The sequence below is a fragment of the Cyanistes caeruleus genome, chromosome 4 (assembly GCF_971803275.1).
Source record: "Cyanistes caeruleus chromosome 4, bCyaCae1.hap1.1, whole genome shotgun sequence".
NCBI lineage: Eukaryota > Metazoa > Chordata > Aves > Passeriformes > Paridae > Cyanistes > Cyanistes caeruleus.
Window position 1 is genome coordinate 57,481,187 of NC_141704.1, and position 23,912 is coordinate 57,505,098.

At 45.5% G+C, this 23,912-nt stretch overlaps 1 protein-coding gene across 4 annotated transcripts in view; it reads right to left on the reverse strand.

Annotated features, from left to right (window-relative positions):
• CREB3L2 (cAMP responsive element binding protein 3 like 2) overlaps positions 1-23,912 on the reverse strand; it is a 74,220-nt gene that overhangs the window by 48,094 nt on the left and 2,214 nt on the right. Inside the window, exon 1 of one of the 4 annotated variants that reach the window (XM_023937881.2) lies at positions 16,736-18,091. The exons of 2 other annotated variants lie outside the window; for them this stretch is intronic. In XM_023937881.2, coding sequence (XP_023793649.1) covers positions 16,736-16,738 — 3 coding nt within the window. In that variant the 5' untranslated portion in view covers positions 16,739-18,091. Of the gene's footprint in view, positions 1-16,735; positions 18,092-23,912 lie in introns of those variants that run through there. One more of the 4 variants, XM_086884914.1, reaches the window with a different exon arrangement.

The following is a 23,912-nucleotide window of genomic DNA, read 5'->3' on the forward strand; positions in this document are numbered from 1 at the left end:
TGCGAGAGCCACACCTCAACAGCGAGCTGGGACGGGGTCTCGGAGGAAAGACTTGGCAAGCTCACGTTGGACCCCAAGGCTTCTCTATCAAAGAGACTGCAAACGCAGAGACACGCATGCAAACCATCCCCTGTCCTTCTGAAACTGATTTTCAGGACCAGAGGGGCAGCTGCAGCCACGCCACAGCACAAGCAAGCAGTTGTGACAAACTGCAAGGACTCCCAAGCACAGAGCACTGTGATCCTTTTCAGAGTCCACAGCTGATTGCCAAATCCAGTAGATGGCCACTTTCAGTGCTGATGGAGATTCCCTGTGAGCCCAAGCGAGAGGAATGCTAAACTGCATGGGGAAATTAAAAGGGAGCTTCCGTGCAAAGGGATTTGCTTCAAAAGAAGTCATTTAGCAGTTGCTCATTTCAAAGTCTCTTTTAAGTCTTTTAGTTAGTAAAGCTGCATGTGTTTGGGCATCTCTTTCAGGGCCTATCATCCTTTCCAAGTGCCAAGTTTGCAGCAGCAGAAGGCTGCCCACAGCAGAGAAATCAAAGGCAAATAACTTTATTCTTGCTTTAAATCTGACAGAGCACAAACACAAGCACGTAATGTGCAGCCCCATTCAAACACAGTGAGAACAAGGTTACTTGTGCTCTTACTTTACATTAGAAATAAGCTTTTTTAGTTTGATGAAGAAAATGCTTTAAAAGTAACCAGCTGACAGAATGAAAGGAGAGGGAGCATTTAAGGAAAGGAGGAGTTTCATCCAGTTTTAAAGATTAATTACAAGACGAATGCCAGCAGGCGATGTGAGTTTCTGGCACTGAAGCAGAAGGTGCTGCAGCCAACACCTCCAGCCAGCACACACAGACACAGAGACACACACAGACACAGAGACACACACACACACACACACAGACACAGAGACACACAGACACAGAGACACACACACAGACACACACACACACACAGCCCTGCACAGCATCTTCCCCGTCCACATCTCCCAAACGCTAATGCGCAAACAAAGCCGCTTTCACTTGTGGCACTGAAATTTAATTAATTGGATATACTGAGCAAGCCAGTGAGCTGTGCAGCATGGAAGACTCCTCTCTCGAGACTGTAGAAAGAGCCTGCCAGTGTCCTGGGGACAGAGACGGCGCAGGGAAGTATCAGACATTGCATAAGCACAGGCACACGTAATCACTCATTCCCGCTATCCCGGCCTCTGCCAGCCATGGCCAAGATCTATTCCAGCTATTCAGAGGTGGCTGGGTGCCTGAGTGGGGGAGCATGCAGGGGAGGCCCAGCCTGGGGGTGTGCCTGGGAAGGACATGGGACCTGTCCCAGCACCCAGCCAGTGCCTCTACGGGCTCCTCAGCCCCTGCTTGTGCAACCACTACCCCACAGTTTAGAAGCGGGGGGAGCAGGGTGGAAAATGTGGTTTTTCCAGACTTTATCAAACATTTTCCTTCTTGTAAGAAAAGAAATATGGCCTGGTGGTTAGAGGGCTGGGTAGGAGCCATCACATACCACCTGGGCCAGCCTGGGCACCTTTTGCCTTCGCCCTTTGCCACGTGCCCAGGGGCAGTAAGGAAGCGATACTCTAGTGAGAAGGGAGGGATCTTGAGGGTAGTGGCATGGAAGATTGCACCACATTCAGTACCAAAATTATCAGGATCATAAGAAAACCAATGCCAGCTGGGAGATAGAGAAAGCCCCTTGTTGCAGGGCACAGCATTGAATACTGCACAAAGGCCAGGGGCGATGAACACACACAAGCACTTGAAATTGTTTAGGTTAGAAACCACCTTTGAGATCATCAAGTCCAAGCCAGCACTGCCAAGTCCAACGCTGAACCTTGTCTTAAAGTGCCACATCTGCACATCTTTTAAAAAATCCCCAGGGATGGTGACTCAATCCCTTTGCTAGGCAGCCTTGTTCCAGTGTTTGACAACCTTGCTGGTAAAAAAAAAATTCCTATTATCCAATCTAAAACCTCCACTGGAGCAACTTGAGGCCATTTCCTCTTGTCCTACCACTTATCACTTGGGAGAAGAGACCCACCCCACATTGCTATGACTTCCTTTCAGATTGCTGTACAGAGAGCAAGAAGGTCACCCCTGCGCCTCCTTTTCTCTAGACTAAACAACCCCAGCTTCCTCAGCTGCTCCTCACAAGATTTGTGCTCCAGATCCTCCATCACCTCTGTTGCCCTTCTCTGGACTTGCTGCAGCACCTCAGTGTCTTTCCTGTCATGAGGGTGAACACCGGATTCAAGATGCCACCCTGTCAACACCACATACGGTACTTCAGGCTCTGAGGGCTACCCAGAGACCAAGTGCAAGCTCGGGGGCTCAGAAATCCAAATGTGCATTCATATTTCAGGCCTTGTGATTTCTTCCATGCAGCTTGTAAGCCACCAGTGGCACATGGCCACGCCAGACCCCGCTGCCAGGTACCAACCCAGCACAGCCCACCGCACGACGCAGTTCAAGCAGAGAGCAAAGGGAGGAGAACTCTCCCGGAGCTAAATGAGCCTGTTTGGCTCTAGGGAAACACAGGTACAGAGCCAGAAAAAATAATCAGGGGAACCTTGTACTGCTCATCTGCAATGTGTAACTCCAGAGCCAGTTAGGACTATATATACATAGATTTATATACATGTGTATGTGTGTGTGTGCTTGTGTGTCTGTGTGCATTAAATATAGATCATTTTTTTAACACGGCACCATTGGCTGTGTAACATTTCGGATGAGCATCTGCTACAGACCATCTGGGCTGGGAGGGAGGGAGACCAAAATGCTATGGGACTCTTGAGGAATTTGAAACTTGCAGCGGATTTTACACAGAAAGCTGTTGCATAAGGGACATGGACAAATGTGTGGTATCAGGAAGGTTTTTTAACTGAAAGAAGGAAAAAAAAAAAAAGAAGGAGAAGTGATCCTAAAACTGCTGCTTCCTGTGGGGGTTGGAGCTGGCTACAGATGACAGGACTGACTTCACACCACTTAAATTCAGCATCATGAAATGAAACCAAACCAAGTTGCCAGGACAGGCATCAGTGTGCCAGAAGATCAAGTACTGAACTGATGTTGCCCCAATGAACTGAAAGTGGTACCTGGCATTCAGCAGGTTAGCACAGAGTGCCTTTTGCTTCCATAAAAAAAAAAAAAGCACATCAAAGCCACACAAGTTTTAATTCATTAAACTAACATACAAGAACAAATGGTTCCTGTGCAAAGCATTCCAACATCCTTCTAACCAAGAATAATAATGTTCATGTGGAGACAGAATCTCAACCACTTCCCTAGGCAGACTGTTCCAATACTTGACAGCCCCTTCCACAAAGTTTTTTTCATATTATCCAATCTAAACCAACCCTGGTACAACTTCAGGCCATTTCCTATTGCTTGTTACCTGGAAGAACAGACTGACCCAACCTCCTTTCATGTAGCTGTAGAGAACACTAAAGTCTCCCCTGAGCCTCTTTTCTCTAGGCCAAACACCCAGCAACCTCAGCCACTCCTCAGGAGATCTGTACTCCACACCCTTCAGCAACTTCTGGTCTCCAGAGATGAGAGCAAAGTTTCACAAACCAGAAGATTTTATAAATCAAGGCTCACAATAATCACATCTAATGCAATAACAATACGAAGACTCAGACATGCCGAAACTAAAACCATCAGATTTTCAGAATTACTGAGCATCCTCCTCTTTGTGCTTCTATTTTAATTTTTTTTTTTCATTTTTTTTTTCTGGTTGCAAGAGCTGCAAAGTCTAACAAAGGAAACTAAAGAATATGAAAGGAGATCAAGTTTGCAGAGTCCGCAAACTTCCCCAGAAAAGTGTTGGGTGTGCAAATAGCAAGGGATTTAAAATCACTGCTCTGTTCTACCAACAAGTTGTGGTTTCAGATGGCTTTGGAAGACCTGGTCTTTGGCCAGTAAAAATGAGCATGGCTGGCACTAATGCCAAAGGAGAGGAACTCAGTATTTCTGGGATTTCTGTAAAGCTGAATTGTTCCCGTGTTGTAACAGTTGCAAGCATGCACACATTGGGAACTCAAGCATAGGACAGTAGAGAGAAAAGCTCTTCTTTTGGAAAGAGCAGCTTTCCCTCTTTTCCCCACTAAATCATCTTTATTTTTCCAATAAAAAATATCTAGTAGCATTTCAAAAGGTCCAGAAAGTTAGAATTTTGTAAAAGGAACACACTATACCATTTTACAGAAAGACCTAATAGTTTTGTTCCACGAAAGGGTTCCATTACACAAGCCTCCAGTCTGAGCTTTATGGGGATAGCAGACACACCCAGAAAAGCCTGCAAACAGATGGAGATAACAGAAATTTAAGTGGACCGTCCAGCTTTTAGCATAACTCCTGTATGTGCTATTCTACAAGCTGCCAGGTGAGTGGGATGGGGGGAAGGAGTAGAAGAGATCATCAACCTCCCCATCCTGCTTACAATCTCCAGTGCATGTAGCTGCACTTAGACTTACTCCCCTATCCACAGGATTTGTTAAACCAGTCAGGAAAGGTCAGGACAGAACATGGAAATAGATTTAAACCAGATTCCCATGCCAATAGCAATTCAAACTGTATATTCCCTAACTAAAATGAAAATAACAAATAAAAGCAGTGACAATCTGATACGCTTTTAAAGGTTTAGTGCTCTAGCCATTCTTTTTTAAGCAGATGATTTGACCGATCCTGATGTAAATCCATTCTTAGAAGCCCAAGCAGTAAACGAGGATACATGCAGAGAATCAGCCTTTTTTGATGTGTAGATATTTGTATTCCTGGCTTTTCTGTTGACAAGACAGAGGCCCTTCACACAGCGCTGTACCTGCAGGAACAAAAGCTGGACAGGAATTTTCACACCACATCACATCACAGTATTGTTAAGCAATGCACTGTATTATCAGACAACAACACAACTCTGCACCTCCAAGAGACGCACCTGGGCCAATAAGCAAATGGCCTACAGACCCAGCCAAGGGCTGTGAAATCTCTCACTGCTAAGGGATATCCATGCACATATTCAGCTGTTCTCCTGGGACACTATGAAGCTGGTGTTCTGTTTAGAGAAAAAATCCAGCACTTAAGGAGGACTAAAGAGGGGGTTCCTACCAGGACTTACAAGAACCGCAACACAAACGTTCTTGAAGACTTCAGTGATACAACAAGAATAAACAAGACACAACTGGGGAGCAGAAGAGGAATGTGCACAGCTCTCCATCTTGCCTTTCAACACTCAAATTCCCATGGCAATGACTCTTTTCTTCCCGAAAACAAGAGCACACTTGTGAAACCAGGGCAGGAACACCACCAGCAAGCCTCCTCTGCTGATAGACAGAAGTTTCATCCTTGACAAGATAACCTGTAGCAGCAAAATGATCCTGTGGTCATTCACCTTGTTCAGCCTCTGCCAGTGGTGGCACAAGAGCACGCTTGTGAGCCTGTGATGGGAAGAGCCCTGGGGATGTGGGGATGTTGGGGAAAGGGACAATATTTAACCAACAGCCACCCAGAACATCCTAAGTGCATTTTATCTAAGACACCTATCTAGCCCCAAGATACCTGAACCCTTCAGTCACTGCCCAAAAACTCAGATAAACAAGTTCTAGAAAAATATCCAGAAAAACAGCCCTGGCTTAAGATAACATCATGCTAGACACCTGCAGGATTATCACTCTTGTGATGGCAGGGGGAGGCCTTCACCTCAACCGTGCCTGTTCTCAGGAAGGGACAAGGTGCACTACTCGCTTTCCAGGGCAGGGTTAAGCCAAAACACTGATGTGTGAGGCCCAGGCACCTCTTCCCACACCAGTCCCCAGCAGAGACACGAGAGGGACAACTGGAGGCAGCAGCGTGGAAAAGCAACACTGTGCAAAGAAAGACCAAGTATGTGCCCAGAGCAGCTTCAGGCCTGCCTCAGCCCAAAGCACAAACACAGAGTTGTTGTCCTTGGAAAGAGGCGAGAGCATCCCCACGACTCACCCCACCAAAGTCCCAGCCATGCTCTCACACTTTATATTTAACTACCAGTAACCGATGTGTTAACCTCTCCCTGGATTTACATCATCCCTTTGGCAGAATAAAACCACATGGATTCAACGGGCTTTGGTTAAAAGTTATGCACACATGTGAGGCTCAGTGGGCCCAGGGTCTCAAAAGCCTGACTGTTGGCACTGACCCCTGCCCCTTTCCCTCCGGATCCAAAGGAAACACAGAGACATTTGTTGTGAAACCATTCCCCCGCAGGCGCACAGAGCAGGGACTGTGCAGGCAGGCTGGAAAGCTGAGGTGGGCTCCCCGCTGGAGGGGAGCTGTGCCCCATCTGCCTTTCAGATGGATTTCTGAGGCTCTTTCTTCCCTCAGCGCAGCTCGTCCAAGGCACATAAACAACAAGTGAGACATTTCTGAGCAGAGGCAGGAGCAGTTCTATCGCCCTGTGGAGAAGGAGCAATAGCCATCGCCTCTCCCCATCCACGGTGCACTCCCCAGCAGAGTCCCTGCAGAGGCAGGGGCTGGCAGGGATCCAGCAGGGATCCAGCAGGGATCCAGCAGGGATCCAGCAGGGATCCAGCCCACCCGGACACCGCGCCAGGAGCCAGCAGCTGCAGGAATGTCTGGGACCAGGCACACACAGCTTTTTTTAATTGCATGCCTCTGCTTCCACCGGCTCAGACTGCCCCGGCTGGCTACATTTTGGGGTCAGCTTCTTTCTGGTCTTTCTTACTTCTTTCCCAAGTTCTACTTTCAAGTCGATGGGGAAGAGGAGGGGCAAGGGGAGCAATTAGAAGGCATCCTATTGTGATGGCATGGTCCTCTGCCTATTCCTAGACTTTGAAGGAACACTCTCCGGCCTAAATGACCACAATCTTATCTTACCCTCATTTTTGGGTAACACTTGGGTTTTTTCAAACTCCGAGAAACCATTTTTCTCTGTTGATAGTGGTGAAGAAAGCAGGGATCTCAGACGACACAACCAGTGTGAACAAAGCTGAAGGAACACATTGCAGAAAACCTCGACGTGCCTGAAAACCCACATGCACGAAGGAGTGTTATAACAATATCAAGCTATGAAACATACTTTGGCAACCTATCTTTAACAGCTCAAGAGTCTAAATGCTGCTCATATCCAATGGATGAGAGCACATCTTGAAAACTGAGCAAGTCCTGGCAAAGTCACATGCAAACTACTCAGTTATGCCAGCACTGTCATTAAAACTCAGACTGAGCACAGCAAAGAGGCACATTCCAACTTCAAGACTCAATTTGAAGCCATCACACCAGACTGAAAATGCAGGAGTTCATAAATATGCAATTTCTTATAGCCTGATCTTCCATCCTATCTGTTTCACCAAAAGCTGCACTTCAGCCTCTTTTCAGCATCCCACAGCATCAGCAGATCATGCAAAAGGCTACCACCAAGGAAACCCTAGTATCACTGTGTCACTGGAATTCTGAGATAAAAATGTTTAACACCCATAACCTGCAGAGATACATGCCCTTCTGCCAGAAACTTTTGGTTTATTCCTCATATTCAAAAGATGGGACTCTCCTTCCCAGAGGTCACTGTTCTGTCAGAGTGAGCAGCTTCACTCCACATCTGCTGCTCAAACCTAGCTCCACCCAGATGGATCTGTGGATTATTCAAGCTGACAGAGACCACCTTGGCAGAGCAGTACGAGGGAGTTACTCCAGGTTCAGTTATGCCAGCAGCTCCAAAGCAGACAGCCAGAACACCTAACCAGTTGTTCATTTCTTGCTGTCCCTCCCACGGGTGATTTTGGCTTTATTCCTACCTGTTTGGTCGACCAGGACTGACTTCATTTAAGACACCAGCAAAGTTCAACAACTTTGGAACAGCAGCAGCCCAAGCACCCCGATTTGTATAGCTCAAGCTCTCCCAGCAAAATTGGGGTTTCTTTTTTCTCTTTTTTCTCTCAGAACTGCATTGTTTACAACAGCAGCTCACCTCACATCCTATTTTTTCTTGGAAACATAAGAGAATGTAGAAGCATGTAAGTAATTCAGTGTTTCCATACAGAATCTTACAGTGACATAATAAAAAATCATGCATTGTTCCTGCATCATCTGGTGTGTGCAATCCTTTGTAAAATTAGACATTATGATGTAGGTTGTTTAGGCTGCTTCATCTAAATCACCATGTACAGAGCACTGCTTCCTTTACGGGTATTACGAATGACAGAATTTGGTGATTTAATTGCAACAATTAGACCATTCTGGCTGAGGTCAGATGCACAGAACTTCACTGAAGTGAAAAATGCACTTCCATAAAAAAATAAAAAATAAGACCCACATTCTTGCAGCAGATCTTTGCCAACAATATATTCTATAATTATTCCATGAAACACAGTGAGGTACATTAGCATCTATTTTCCAGATAAGGTAGTGCAAGAAGTGACCTCCTCAAACTAGAGCAGTATTTTGCATTGAAAATGCAACAAAAACTTGACTGTTCTTGTAAGGGATCTGCAAATTTACCTATCCCCATATGTGTAAGTCTGAAAAAGAGATACTCTGTCTTCAGCATCAGGAAGAACCAAAACTGGTAGAGACAAAAGACATCTTCGAGAATTCTTCTTAAATTCATGGAATGAGCAATTTGAGCTATATCAATAAAGACTTCATAAAATTTCTTTGTGTGAAGATGCACTTTAAAGTCCAATTTCACTAAATTGTCATGCCATGATCAGAGAACGAGAAAAAAAGCAGATTGATCTGGACATCCTGTCCAAGTTTGCACTGCGTAGCTGTACTATCTCCAGGGTGAACAGCTCTTCCTTAGAGAAGAATGTGAGGTTTGTGTGGTTCCCTGTCCTTAAGATCTCATGGATTAGCCTGAAATGCCTCAGGCTACAGTGCATCCTGTCCAGGACATACTGTCTCTCATAATGTTGCAACAACAAAATTTAAGTGCCAAGTAGACTTCATAGGCTACTCTCCCCAACCCTGAGTCACTGAATGGCTGGAAGTGTCAGAGTTACCATAAACCAGCATAATCCTACAGGCTATCCCAACAGGGCTGCCTCTGCAGGCTCTGGGAGGGCACTAACAACACTGCTTCCTCCAAAACCCAAGCACACTTTTGTTAGAGCCAACACACTATTCAGCCCTTCCTCCTGAAGGGAACATCTGCTTCTGGCATGTAACGCTCCCAAATCCCACCAAAAAAGATTACTCTAGGTAGCCACGTACTTCATGGTGGCAACAGATCAGCCTCAAACTAAGCAATCTACTCCTCTCTGGGCCGGCTGCCATCCACCAGACACGAAGTACCTGACTTTGTTTCTTACTACAGAAACAATCCAGACATGCTTCAGCAAGTGGAAAATAAAATTCAGCTGAAGCTCTTTTGGCCTGGCCACTGCAGTGGGCTGTTTTTGGTTTAGGTTTTTTTTTTCTGGTCTCCCATATATAGTTGTGACAGCAGCAGTAAAACATTCGCTCAGCCGCCCTCCCGCAGCTGAGTCTGTACCCACCCACACCACAGATGCACTCAGAGGTACAAACCCCTCCCTCCCTATTTACACAGCCTGACAAGCACTGTTGGTGCTCCAGCCCTCCCACAAGACCCCAAATCTGTGTCTCCTGTGCAAGGCAGCACCTGTGCAAAGTTTAATGAACAGGACAAGCCATGTACATCTCAGATTCCAGAGCAGTGCACTTCCCATGTCGCCCAAGATGATTGAGGCATCAGAGCTGGCTGATCAAAAACTCATAACAGGAATGATTTCATTCTTACAGAGTTATTAAGACACATTTTAAGCACAGCAGATACAAGAGGAGATTTCAAAATATTTCACACTTCCGTGTTTTCTTCTTCACATATGCTTCCATCTAGCAAAATCCCATCGCATTAATGAGCAATTAAATTTCTTTAAGTTATTTAAGCTACATTAGTTAAACATTATTTTGCTAATGTGCCAGTGCCACATTCTGATATATTCTGCTCTGGATGATGCACTCCCACTCTTTTCCCAAAATAAAAAAAACTGTCTCCAAAATACTGCACACCTCCAAGAAAAACACACCAGTGGACAGATGACAGTTTCTTGCTAAGGCTGAATACACGCCTTCCCCTGCTGAAGAGGGAATCAAATTTGGATCTTCTGAGGTTTGCATCACTTCCTGGTAAAGGCAGATTTTGTCTTTTTTTTTTTTTTTTTTTTCCCTGTCTTTAAGCCTCCTTTAAACCCTTCCAAGCCCAGCCAGAATCCAAACCAAAGTGACTGAGCCAGCTTGTACTACTCTTTATCAGTCAGCCTTTGACCAAAGCAAGCAATCCAGCCTTCCCAGAGTAGCCTCTGACCAGCAGGCCCAGCTTTCCACAGTGGCATCAATACACACAACTTCATGATGTCTGCCAGGGAAAGATAAAAAAAGCACAGTCTGCAGATAAATATTCTAAATCACAGGTTAATCATGCATATACTAGAAATACAGAATAAAAGGAACCCAGCCTCCTTTAGTTATAACTCTTGCTTAAATAAGATTACAGACAGTTTCTGCTCTCCTAAATCTCTTCCTGGTCAGTCCAACTAGTCCTGAATAATTAAAGTTTTAAGCTAAGAGAGCTCCTTGTTATTTTTTCCTCCCACACTCTGTCAAACTGACTGTTGTCCAGTCCCTGCCCTGTCCCTTAGTCTGAACTCCCTGAAGAGCTCTCCAAAGCTCAATCTGGAAAGGGAAGAGGTTCTCCAGTTAAAACAGACTCAGCAGGAGCTGGCAGATCTGGGTTAGACACACAAAAACGTAACAATGAGAGCTCCACAAGACCACCTGTCCCTACCAGGAAGGTAAGGAGCAGAAGTGACACCCTCCTACACTGTATGGTTTCTAGGGCTGGAGTGGGCTGAAAGAGCACACATTTCTCAGCTCTTCTACATCTCTCTGCCCCTTCCCTGGATCCCCTCAACAGATCCTCTGGCTATACCCTTTTCCAATACAATAATGGAAACCCTTTTTACTCCCCGTAGTGGTTACACCTGTACACTTTGATATGAGCCTGTCCAGCAGTGTGAGAAACTGTGCACTAGGCTATAGTGGAGAAGGCAGAGCTGTTCTTTGCATAAAACTATCCAAAAAAATTGACATTTTATAACCTACTTTTTTTCTTCCTTGTCAGAGAGGAATGGAAAAACCCTCTCCTTCCTCCCAACCTTATTTTCCTGTTTGGTTTTCAAAGGAACACCACCAGGACACAAAGACTATTTGCTAAAAAGGAGACTCTGAGAAGTTAGTATTTGAATATACTGCCTGCAGTTACACTGACCATAAGTTCCTAAGGCTCCCTGCTCACTCCCCAAGTGGGGAACATCCCTGTTTGGCTTGGCTCAGCTTCCTGAAGCGCTGCGTCACTAACTGGAAAAGGCGCGTTTGCAGGGAGATTCCAAGAAGTCCAAAGGAGCGGTGCAACCACGGGCACCACTCCTCAAACCAAATCAGGGGAAAATACAGGATGCTGAAGGAACCAGGTCTTTGCTTGATCCCTAAGCAAAAGCTAACAAAAGAGGGTTTAAGTGTCCCTGTGTTGCAAATAACCACGGTGAGGAACCTGAATGTGCTGGTTACATTAACTGTGCCATTGTACTTCAGAGAAATCCCTGAAAATCTGTTTAGCAACAAAAAAAAGCAACCTCCTCCCTGCTGCTATGAGACAGCACCAGGCCATGTGCAACCTCAGAGTTGCTTCTAAACCAGGCCCCTCTCCCCTCCAAAGTCCAGAGAGAAGATCAGCTCCCGTATGGATACAGCTCCAGTCCGAGATGTGTCAACTATCTCTGCTTAATGCAAGAGCTCCGAAGCAAAGCATCACACAGACACGTTTCAGATTGTCACAGCACTGCCTCAAAGCTCACAGACAGTGCAGCATGTGCCAGTGACTGAGCTGGTGAAAGAGCTGTTCCCCAGCACCAGCACAGCCATTTCTCCTTGGTACATAGTGCAGACCTCTGAAGTCACAGCCTGGGCTGCACACGGCTCATTACATTTCCTTACCCCATCTGTCTCCACAATTCTTCACACCCCTACTTGGTCCAGGTTATCTCAGGCATTTGCTCACTCCATATCACCTCCACAGAATTCTGACTCCCATTTTTCCCTGTTGCTGGACTAAACTGATGGAATGCAGCCTGCCCGGCTCAAACACCAGACCTCTTGTTGGATATCTAAGCAGAAGTGGGAATTGAGATTTTTGGGACACCCGCTGGAAAGTGCCTTAATTATCTCAATTAGAGAGGACCTGTAAGTCAAGAGAGACACCTCAAAAGCCTTCTGGCAGTGCTCTGAAAAGTCAGGCATGTCTTGTCCAGTGGCTTCCACGAGGAAGGCGGTCACAGGAGGAGAACTTGCTCCACAAACTAACTGGTGCTGAACAACCAGCATTGCTCATTTATTCCATCCCCACGCAGGCTCCGGAGGTGACTCCCAGCAGCACGTAGCTTCAGCCTCTCCTGGTGGAGCCTGACCAGCCTGACAGGATCATCAGGCTGAGGAGCTCCATTCCTTGCCAGACATTCTCCATGCAGAGCAGGTCAGGAAGGGTTCACTCCACGAGTGCAGCAGCACTCCCCCACACACCATCACATCACAGGCACACTGGGACTTCATGCCAAAAGAAGGAACGCTGCTTTAGAGAAGATGGGTACTCTCCTGGTCACTGCCATGTTTCCAATTCAGCTTCTGGACACTTTCAAAACACATCTGCTGTCCATACTATACTTGAATAAAATATTTTTGCTTCTAGCATATTCCAGAGAAAAAATAAAACAGCATTACCACTACAAAAGGTTATGCCATGCCACGGAAGCAATTTAAAGCAGCATCTCCTGTCAGCCAGCCACCTAAATACAGAGATGCCAAGGGAGAAAAATTACTCACTCTTCCCAAATGTCCCAGGCACTCTCCTCCTTCTGTTTCAATATGCATGTCAGAATTAGAGATTATTCCCCTCTAGACTATGAGGAGACTGACCCTGGATCGCATAGTGATCTCCACACTTCTTAAAATGCTGCAGAAGTTCTGGACAGGCATTAATGAGGCAAGACCTGCCACAGGCAAGGGATTTTAAGCTTTCTTCAGCTGATGGTGTAGAAAAGTACAGGGTTGTAGTGTGATGCACAGAGAAAGTGGGACAAGAACAATCTTTCACTGTTAAACACTGGGGCAAAAGTTGGTACCATTAGTAAAACTGGAACCATACCAACCACCACCTTCCACTAATTACACCTTTAAAATCAAAGCTACAAACTTAGCTTTTTTTATATGGGATAGTATTTATCCCACCTTCACATATTCCCTTTTTCCTCATACCTCACCCTAACTGCTTTGCTTTCTTCTTTTCCTCTGCCTTTCACTCGACAGAGTTGAAGACCCTTGGCACGCTGACACCAACCACGTGTGTTTTACCAGTCTACCCCAGATGGAGGCTCAGAGAACACAAGGCCACCTTTAGTACTCAGCTTCAAGAGGGAATATACATAAAGGTGGCCTTGTATTTTGTATTTTGGGACTAACGTCTCTTTTCTAGCAGAAATCTTATCCTTCTCCATACGCCTTGTACATTTTTTTCCTTAATATGTGCCAAGAGGTGTCATGATAAACACAAGCAGTTCAAAAACAGCTTGAAGCAATTAAAGCACTTCTTTAAACTTCACTGAAATCAACAGTTCAGGAAAATGACCAAATGCTGTGATGCATGTGATGTATGCTATGCCTTGAAGTACCCAGAGTCAACAGGTCCAGCAATAAAGTTTTATGGCATTTCAAGCTAGAAAGGACTATGAAACCTTCCTAATCTTCCCCGTCCTAATCCGTTTCTATGAGGTACACACTTACATAGGATCTGATAATTTGTTGAAATATAACTGCCAGGAGAGAACATGGGTGTGCCTCAAAGATTGAGCATTTTTCTTAAGTATATTTTAGCATTTTTCTTGTTATGCCTTCCAAATCTTGATTTCCAATATATATTCACTGTCCCATAGGTAGACACTTTTTTTTTTGTTCCTAGTCACATAACTTTGTTTCCAGACCATGGATGAGAACCTCCTGTCTGGTACCTTTTTGCAGAACCCAATAAATCTATCCTCTGACACTAATTCTTCATTAGCAACTACTTTGAGTCAGTCCTTTAATCCCATACACTTTGCGGTACAATCTTTCAACCAATACAATTAAATAAATAGCCAATTGCTTGCAAAATGTCTCCATTTACTGTCATTTTTTTTCATCTCAAAGAATGAAACCAGGTTTGTCTGCTTTCCATTAAATTCTACCTACCACGGTTAAATCCTATCTGTATTACTGCACTCCCTAACTGAGGAATCCTAAAAGATTCCAAGTATTTTTACATATCTTTGGTACCAGGATCTCTAGTGAATAGTTTCAATTTCCTCCCCTTTACTCTTTAATTTAATATTTTCAGCTATTTCCTCATGATGTCATGACCCAACAAAAATCAATGTCAACAAGCCAAACTTCTCCTCTGGGACCTTTCAGCCTATCTGGATTTCCAGTTATCTAGAATTATTGGTTCCAAAACGTTTTGTAACCTGATTACTGACAGTGGCTAATTTTCATATGACACCATTTAGAAAAGTCTCCTTTCTAACCTTACATTTGCCAACACTGTGTTTTCCCCTTGGATATTCTTTGCTGATCATCATCAGCTTCTCTTTATTTCACACTGATTCTTTCTTACCTTTCTCTAACCTGTAAGCATTAGATCAGACAAAAAGAGAAAAGATACTACCAGAGGACATTAGCAGTTTAAAAAAGACACAGCATAATGATAGCTTAAGATTCATAATCCCCTTTTTGATAATTTTAATCTAAGCACAAAGCTCTGAAGGGATCTTGCTGCGAGTACAGAAATATTCATTATCTGGGTGTTACAAGAACCACAGCTAAAATCAAAGTTTTCACAGAACGCTCTATTCTGGTACTATTACTGTAAATGACATTACATACATCACATGAAACTGAGAAAGATGCCTCAAGAATAGTATTGTGAGCTTAATATAAACTGTTCTGATCACACCACTTCCTCAAACTCCTCCAAACACCTGCCCACCTTCAAAGCAATACACATTAAATGTTTGTAATCATTTCTCACAAACCTCATACTTCAGCCACTTACTTTTGCGGTTGTTTTTGGAATTCTCCCAAATCAGGCTCTCTTTCAGATACCCAGGTGTCAAGAACTGAAAAGTCCTCAGCCAAACTGTGACATACTGACACCTGCAAGACTCAGATTTTTAAGAATCTCCCCAAACCATGCTTTTCAACACTTTTATCACCACAATGGCAGTGGCACCATTAATTTGCCATCGCCAGCCACTGCCCTGGCTCCTTTACACCTAGACTTTACAGCTTTCTGCACTCTATTAGTGCTTCAAAAGCCTCTTCAGCAATGCAAGTTTCTGCAGACTCTCATTTCTTGCTTATAATTCCAAGCTCCTTTTCCCTCTCAAATGCCTGTGAATTTGAAACAATTTCCTCCTAGCTGCAGTGGCTCCATCCCAGCCATGTAATGTCCCTCTTGAGCACTGAAGCCACATCTTAAAACCAGGTAGGACTTTTTTAAATCCCCAGCTAATCTTGCCAGCAAGCTGTCCCAATCAAGGCTCTTTTTCAGTAAAGCTAAAAAAAGATGTTCTGGACATGAAATGCCTTTAAACTTTTTAGAAAAGTAATCAAGGTTTTAACTGCACAATTTTGAAAGTCAGTGGCACTTTTCGTATTCATTTTGATCTTGCGGATCTTGCAGTGTTTGTAGTTGAAAAAAAAACCAACAACATAAATTAAGTTCATCTTTTCCCTGTGGTTTTTCTAACATATTTCTAACATCCCAACAAAGAAGCAATGGCAATAGGGAGGCATTCCCAAGTCAAAGGGCAGACTCCCCAAAGCACTTTTCTGATGGAAATTTAGCTGAAATTTTGCTCTGAATTAGTACACCCAAGTGAGAAGTCACAAGTCACCCTGGGCAAGTACAAAATACTACTTTTTCTCTTTTAGTCCTTCTGGCAAGCAACAGCATCCACTGAAAGCCATGAGAAGCAAACGAGCTGAATTGAAAAAGAACTGCAAAAGCACTAAAGCTGGAGGAGGAGACGAATTTTGCATCCAGAAAGCTCATGCCTTAAAAATTGTGCCAGAACTCATTCCTGCCATGCCTGCTCCCGCAGGGAGTCACGCCTGAGCGGTGCCTTCCAGCAGCTGGCAGAGAGAGCCGGCTGGGGATCCCGAGGGAGCAGCACCCACGCACATCTGGAGCCCTCCTGCAGCTGCCAGCTCTTGCCCTCTCCCAGTGGTTCAGCCCCTCCAGGAGTGCTGTGAGGGAAGGGCTCAGCCAGACACGCAAGCATCCATGCGCAGAGGCAAGGGGGAAATGCTTCCCAGCGAGAGGAAGGGCAGATGGCTCACAGCCAGCCATAATGGACATCCCCAGACATGCTCAGTCCCTGCAGCATTTCACCAGGGAGCACACGCAAGGCACTGGAGCCATATGTAGGCAATGCCAGTTTGCTTTTCTTTCTCTGAAAAGAACCCTTCTGCTTTATGCCCTTTTTCTAAAAAGTACATCTTACCAGCCTGCCTGAAACCCCACACCACTCCCAGGCCTGAGTCACACAGCCAGCTGTGCAGGGGGGAGGCACAGAGGAGGAGGCAAAGGGAGCTGCAGCTCCAAGGAGCTCAAACAAGACATACCATCAGCGCTGATGACGAGGCCAGTTACGCCCATGATGAGAAAGACAGATGTTTTGCAGAAAGTCAGCCACTGCTTCGTATTAGGAGTTATGAAAGTGGAGAGTTCAGACATCATATTTTCCTTTAGTCTTCATCCTTTGCTAGCCAAGACAGATCCCAGAAAGCCAGGTGTCTGGCTGCAAAAAATACTGCAGTCTTAGATCTAAGTTCTTAGTCCTGGCACCCCAAAGGCATCCAGTCCATAACATCACAGGCTTTCTAAGGCAGCTGTGCCATCACTGCTTCAGCAGTGGAGACAAAATCCAGGAGAGAAGATCAGTTCTCTGCTGCTCCTGTGTTTTGGTTCTACCCATACACAAATCTCTCCTGTGGGTAACAGGGGCTCTGTAAACGACAACACAAATGTCTTCAGATAACCCCCACAAAACCAAAACATTGCAGGCAGATTTGCTGGCACTGAAGCCAGCAAAAGAGACTATAGAAGACTGGGGAAAAAAAGCAGCCTTGGGATAAGCATTATCTTGCACACAGAATTTGCTGTAGGGATGAAGGAACAGAAATCTGCTTGGAATTCAAAGATTGGAGTTTTGGGGGTTTTTTTGTTGGGTGTTTTTCAGCTTTTAGGTCTAGAAGACCTTCTCCATGCTACTCACATGAGCTAATCCATGAGGTGGTCTTTTCCCACACCCACAGACTCAGGGTTATCCATGAAAAGGAAATAACACAGGTATGAGGTAGTATAGACAAAACAGCCTTGAAACAAACCAATCTGCTGCCCAGCAGTGCCCTATCTCAATTTGAGAAGGTCAGTGCCTCAAGTCCAGACTGCTGTGAAAGGAAACACAGCACAGCTCCAGCTGGTAGGGGGATCAGGTCGTCTCTAGCCCAGTCTTCTGCCCAAACAGGGCCAACACTAAGCTAAGACCAGCTTACGCAGGGCTTTAGCCAGTCAGGTCTTAAAAACTTCCAAGGAAAGAGGTGGTGCAGTCTCCCTGGGCAGCTCTCTCTAGTGCTGTTATCCTCACTGTGAAGCCCTTTTTCCTTACCAGTCTGAACCTCTCTCACTTCTGCTGATGTCCATTTCCTCTCACCCTCCTGCCATGCTGTGGTGTGAAGAGCCTGACTTTCTCCACTCTTTTCTACAGACCTTCACATCACAGCATGCAAACTTTGGAAAAGAGAAATTAAACCGGGTACTCCTAAGCAGAGCAACTGAAAGTTGCTTCTCTTGCTTCACAAGCCACCACGTGCTTCAAAGAATTTTGCCACAGCTGAGGACTCTGCTCACATCCAAAATCAGGGGCAGCACTCAACATCTTCGGTGCAGAACAAGGGCAAATAACTTTCCTCCTGTCTGCTGGAGATCAGCCCATCTCATCCAAAAACCCATACTCCTTCCCTCTGCTGGCATCTGCAGCTGCAGCAAGAGCTTGGAGATGAGCACTGCAGGGTCACCAAACAGCCTGGGCTCATCCCAGCAGAGCTGCAGGAGTGCAGTGAGCCCAGCTCCAGGTGAGCCACTAAAGCCCATCAGGAATATTGCTCTTTGCCCCTACACTACAGGAGAGGAGCCTCCATCAAATTCTGCCCTGAACTGCTGCTCAGGACACATCCAGATTGGCAGTGAAGGAGGCTTGAAGTTCCTTAAGACACCCAAAGCTCCCCAAGAGGTTATTGGAGCAGCCTGGTCTCTATTTCACACCCCATATGACTGACAGATTGCATGAAAGGACAAAGTCAGCCCCGGCACAGCTGCAGAGGAATGTTTTTCTTTGGCATAGAGGAGAGAGATGAAGTGGGTGTCACGTTTTTCCATTAAATTTTTGCCTGTCACCACAGTGGAGCCAGCTCACATACAGAAGATTGAAAGCCAGTTAGAAGCAGATGGCAAAACAAATAGAAGGTAGTAGTTTCCAAGACACAGAGAAGGCACAGAGAGGTCAATGGCAGCATTCAGCTCCACATTTGGATGGATGGCACCTATGGGGACAACTCTAGTAATTAAGGTCCCATTTAACCACACTTTATTTTCTTACATTGCCTTCTCTGCTTCCCCACTCACTCTCAGGAGAGGGAATGCTCATTATTTGGTAGAGTATGTCTACCCTTCCTGCACACATTTAGCACTCAGTCCAGGGACTTCCTTTTCTGCAGCTGTGATCTGTGTCTGTCAGCTCGCAGGCAGAGAGAATGAGGAAAAAGCCCCCGCTCTGAAAAGCTCAGCATCTCAGACTGAATGTGCACCTCAGCTATGCCTTGTTAAACCCCACCATTTTTCACCTGTCTTCTCTACTGCCTATTACTTCAGTAAGGTGAAAGGGCAACATATTTGCCAGCAAAATTGTGTCACTCAAGCCAAGCTTATTCTTTGCAAGTCACTCCTTTGGCTTTTATGAAAGAAAAATAATTTAGCATCCAAGGCAGCCTCCACTTTTCACCAGCACTTGATATCATGATGGGGTGGTGGGGCCATGCAGCAATCCAACATCAGTGCTTCCTTGAACATCAGGTCTGTCTATTTTTCTGCTACATACCCACATCCTTCTCAAACAACCATTTTTCCTGCAGACCCTTGAACAAATACCTCTTCCAGGCAAACCCTGTTCTTTCCAGTGACATCCAAATAATTATCTTCTGGTGTCAAATAAATACACACATGAACATCAGGCTTGCATCTAAGCACATCTCATAAATCTACTCTGACTATTCTCACTGCACATTCCTTTAGCTCAAAATGCAGTTCCACTACCCCTTCCCCAGCCAAATATTCTTACCTGCCCCTTCATGTCAGTACCTGGGCTGCTACAGGGCAAGCTGTGTCAAGGAACTGATATCCCTGAAAGCTAATTTCTGGCAAAAAAAAAGTAATTTTAAAACTGGATGGGCTCCCAAGCAGCTGCCACAACAGCCTGTGGTTACATCCAGGTGCAGAACTGCACTGTCAGGTCTTGTCACCCACAAAAAAAACACAGTCAGAAGGCATCTCCATGATTCAGAGAGAGACAAATAGGGAGCAACAGCACAAAAGAATGTGCCCTCCTGAAAATACAGACTAAGAGCTCTGCTGTGAGAGCAGCCCTCAGGGACTCACCAGGAACCTATTTTTCTTGGAAAAAGGCAAGATGCTCTAGGGAATCAGTGGAGTTAAAGGGGAGACCTTGTAAGCTCAGGGTCAGCTGCCAAGACAGGCTGTGACAAATGCCACTGAGCCAGGTCAGACACTGTCTGATAGCAATTTCACACATCAGTAATTGCTAACGTCTCACCCACAAAATGATCCTTCTCCAAAACGGGGAGGAGCAGCCCAAGACAGAGGATACAGATGACAGATGTTTAAAGCAAGCATTATGAAGTGACTGGAAAACCGCTTTTTGGGAATGCAGGGAGGAAGGTGTACGGCCTAAGGACAGCAAGGCCTGATAACCAACATCAGGATACAAAAAAGCAGCACCTACCTGCAAGTGCAAAGGCAGTAAGAAAATCTGCCTGGTCAGAGACGGGGGGCTACTTTCAAAGGACTGTTGTCTTCAAAGGTACCAAGTAACTCACAGGGACCTTGTGAGCTGAGTGACCAAGAGAAAATGAGCCCACAGTGACACAGAGCACCCAGCTCTTTGGAGGAAGGAGTAGCCAGCAAGGCACAGCACACACTGGCCTCCTCTACAGACACAGATAATCCTAAAAAAGCAAGACTGCTTTAATAAAAACCTGGTCCCCGTCCCAGGACAGGGGAAACTCACTTAGCCCTAGCTAAGAAGGGACCCTTCACATTACAAAGACCAGCAAAGAGCACGAGTTCCCACCAGGCCTGTAGATAAGCTGAACAGCTCCAGACACAGGAAAGCCCTGTCTGGTAACACCAGAAGTGAAATTCCTTTACCCCTGCTATCGTGCACAACCTGCTCCGTGTCTAAGGACTGGCTTTCCAAAGGAAGCATTTACAGAGGACAGCACACATCAGCCACGTCCATTAGGAAAAAGAATAAATAGTGGGTTTGTACATCAAATTCTGGCTCGTTCTTATCTACCACGCTTCAAAGTCAGTCCCAGGAAAGACTAACAATTTTTCCAGCTCCTGTCTTCACTGCAGATCAAGCACTTCACTACACAGTTACAGCCAGCAACTCAATACCCCTATTTTTCTAATTTTAACTGTCAGAAAACAGCAGGGTAAAGTTTCATGGTCTCCTACTTGTGTTTATCTCAGCTTTTAGAGGAACTGTAGATCAGTTAGACCCATTACAAGTATGCGACACGTCTCTTGGCAAACTGGAATAGGTTTCTTATTTAAATTTGGGAAGAAAATGAGGAGAAATGGTTTTCAGTGTAAGGCACTGGGTACAATTAATTTTGCTGTTCAGCAGTTGTGATGTTGACTTTTTTATTGATGTGGAAAGTCATGGACAAAATTTAACACTGCTGCCTTGTATGAGCTCTGTACGCAACTACTTTAAAATCTCACTTTCTCATTTCCCCTCTTTACTGCAAATGTTGGAAAAATCTTTGCAAGTACTGACTGTACAAATATCTTACATAAAGTCAGCTGCAGGTGTATAGGGAAGAAAGAATGAGGGATTTCAGCTTTATGGCTTGTGGGCAACAGACCAAACCCCATGTGCAAATAAATGAAGTAGCTCTCCCCCTACCAAAATGAAACAAAAATTGGATCCAACTATACTGACACCAGAGAGCTACACGCAGCCACTCCACAGTAAGACAGAGCCAGCCCCCCCCCCATCCCCACCCGCTGCACTAACCACAGCTTTCAATTAAATACACACAGGCTGTAAAAATCAAGGGCTGCCATCCATTACAATAACGACTGCCATACTCCAAAAGCTCGAGGCACTCCCTGGCAGCTCATCCAGAAGCAGCTTTCCTGCAGAAAGTCATTAGAAACACAAAGTAACAGCAACCATCGTTTTTGTGGCAGAGGAAATGAATCACCAGGCGAGCGCTGCTGAGGTTCAGAGGTTTGTAATGGGGAGGAAAGAAGGCCAGCTCAGAGTTTCCTGAGCTCATCTTAGATGACAATCACAACCCTGACCATTAACCTTCACCTTTGGTTTTGCTTTCACAGGGAGACAGAAACTTGGTAGCTGCAGCCTGGGAAGCTTCCTTCTCTCACTCCAACCAACACTACACCCCTGTCCCCGGGCTGAGCCGCACACAGCATCACCAGCAACATGGAAACAGGATCACAGGGCTCAAACACCACTCAGACAACAGCAGCAGCAATGTGACCTATCACTAATTCCAATTTTTTCATGAGTTCCAAGTTCAATAATCAGGCTCTTTAACAAATAAACCATTTGGGCTACTTGGCATTTGAAGGTAACCTTCCAGTTAACCATTCATCCAGACACCCAGGACATGACATCTAGGAATTTAGTCCTAAATATCTAAGGCAGCTGCTCTGCCCCCACACCTGTAGGGCAGCTGCAGTTCTACATGTTCCATGCTGAGATCACATCCATGCTTGCATTCAGCTGCATTTTGCTACCATCTGGAAGCAGCAGCCAAAGTACTAAAAAAAACATGAAAACGGGGGGACTAAAACCTCCTCCTCAGTATTACAAAAGGAGTCAAAGGTTTTTGAATGTCAAAGGCTCCTCAGAACCACCTGCCTTTCTTTCAGCCCCCATCCAACAATGGGACAGGTACTTGGCATTTCACAGCATGTTTGTCAGACTTATCCATCTGCATCAGATCTGGCACTTGTCACAGAAGACACGGTTCCCAGCTGGGCCACGTCCAACCACAGATCAATTCCAGCAGAGCCCCACGGCCAACAGCAGAGCTCTCCCACTTCAAGCCCACCTGTGTGTTATGGAAAGTAACAGCAACAGCAAGAAGCGGGAGGTTTTGCCACCTGGCTGTGCTCCTGCTCCCCTTGGGCAGTGGCAGGTGTTGTGTTTCCCTTCTGTTCGACCACCAGGAAAAAGCATAGAATAACAATAATAAGATTTATAATAATAACAACAACACTGCCTTGCACCGTGCCAGCACATGGCACTGCCAACACAGTCACAGCAAGCTACAGCACAGATGAAGATTATACAATGCAAACACGTGACACATACCATGAACACACCTCTGGGAAACCTTTCAGCCTTTGCTTTCATGGGAAACTAAACCACCCTGGAAAAACAACTGCTATAAAGCTATCTGGCATCCAGGTGAGCACTGTGAGGATTTTAACAAGACACCTCCAGGATTGCTGCCTGCCAATAGCAGAGCTGAGCTCCTCGAGGCCCCACTTTCTCCAGGTAGAGCCGATGATATCACTGACAGCACCAGTGGGGTGAGGGAACGGCTCCTCACACAGCTCCAGGCACTGGTGAAATCATCAGCTGTTAAAAAGAAATGTAAATCCCCAGGAGGTTGGATTTCAGCCCTGGTAATTAAGGCAGGCTGGAACAGTTTAAAATAGAGGTCAAGTTTTTAAGTGTATGCATACTTTCACACTTGTCTACTAGCATCAAACCAACAAGAGCCAGGAACAGCCTTTTTGGTCGTAGAAAGGTTAATTTTTAACTCAAAATACACAAAAGGCAGCTGGCACGGAATTCTCACCCTCAGTCTGTATCCACAGGTCTGACTGTGGAATGACACTGATCCTTCTTCCTGCTCGTGAGCTCTGCCTTCAGTCATCACCATCTTCTCCTTCCTCCCCTGCCAGTCCAGCTCACGCTCCCAGGGCTGCATGACTGTCCCAGAGACCTTTCCCAAGCCCACCGTTTCCTTGGATGTGCAGACCTGCACTTCCAGGGCACCTCAAAGGGTGTGAAGACTAGAAGATGCTGTAGGACACGTGTTCCTTGGCTGTGAGTGTGACAGCACAGGGCATGGGCACTCCTGCAGAGAGAGCACGCGAAGGGTCTCCTCATCATCCAGTCGTTCCTGAAAGACCCTGCAGTAAGTTTACAAACAGCAGAGTAACTGGGTCAAAACAGTCCTCCCAGATGGAAAGCATAACCCAGGAGAAGAACAGATGTTTCATCCAGAGAGCTTGTTTATTTGTTTTGGGTATTTCAGATTATTCTATGAAGTTTTGGCCAGAGGTAAATAGAGACCTTGTGTTTCATGGTATCAAGCACGGTATTTTCCTCCACATGGCAGGACACATTCACAAAAGAACAAGCTCAACAGGCAGAATGTGGGGTTTTTTCACTCT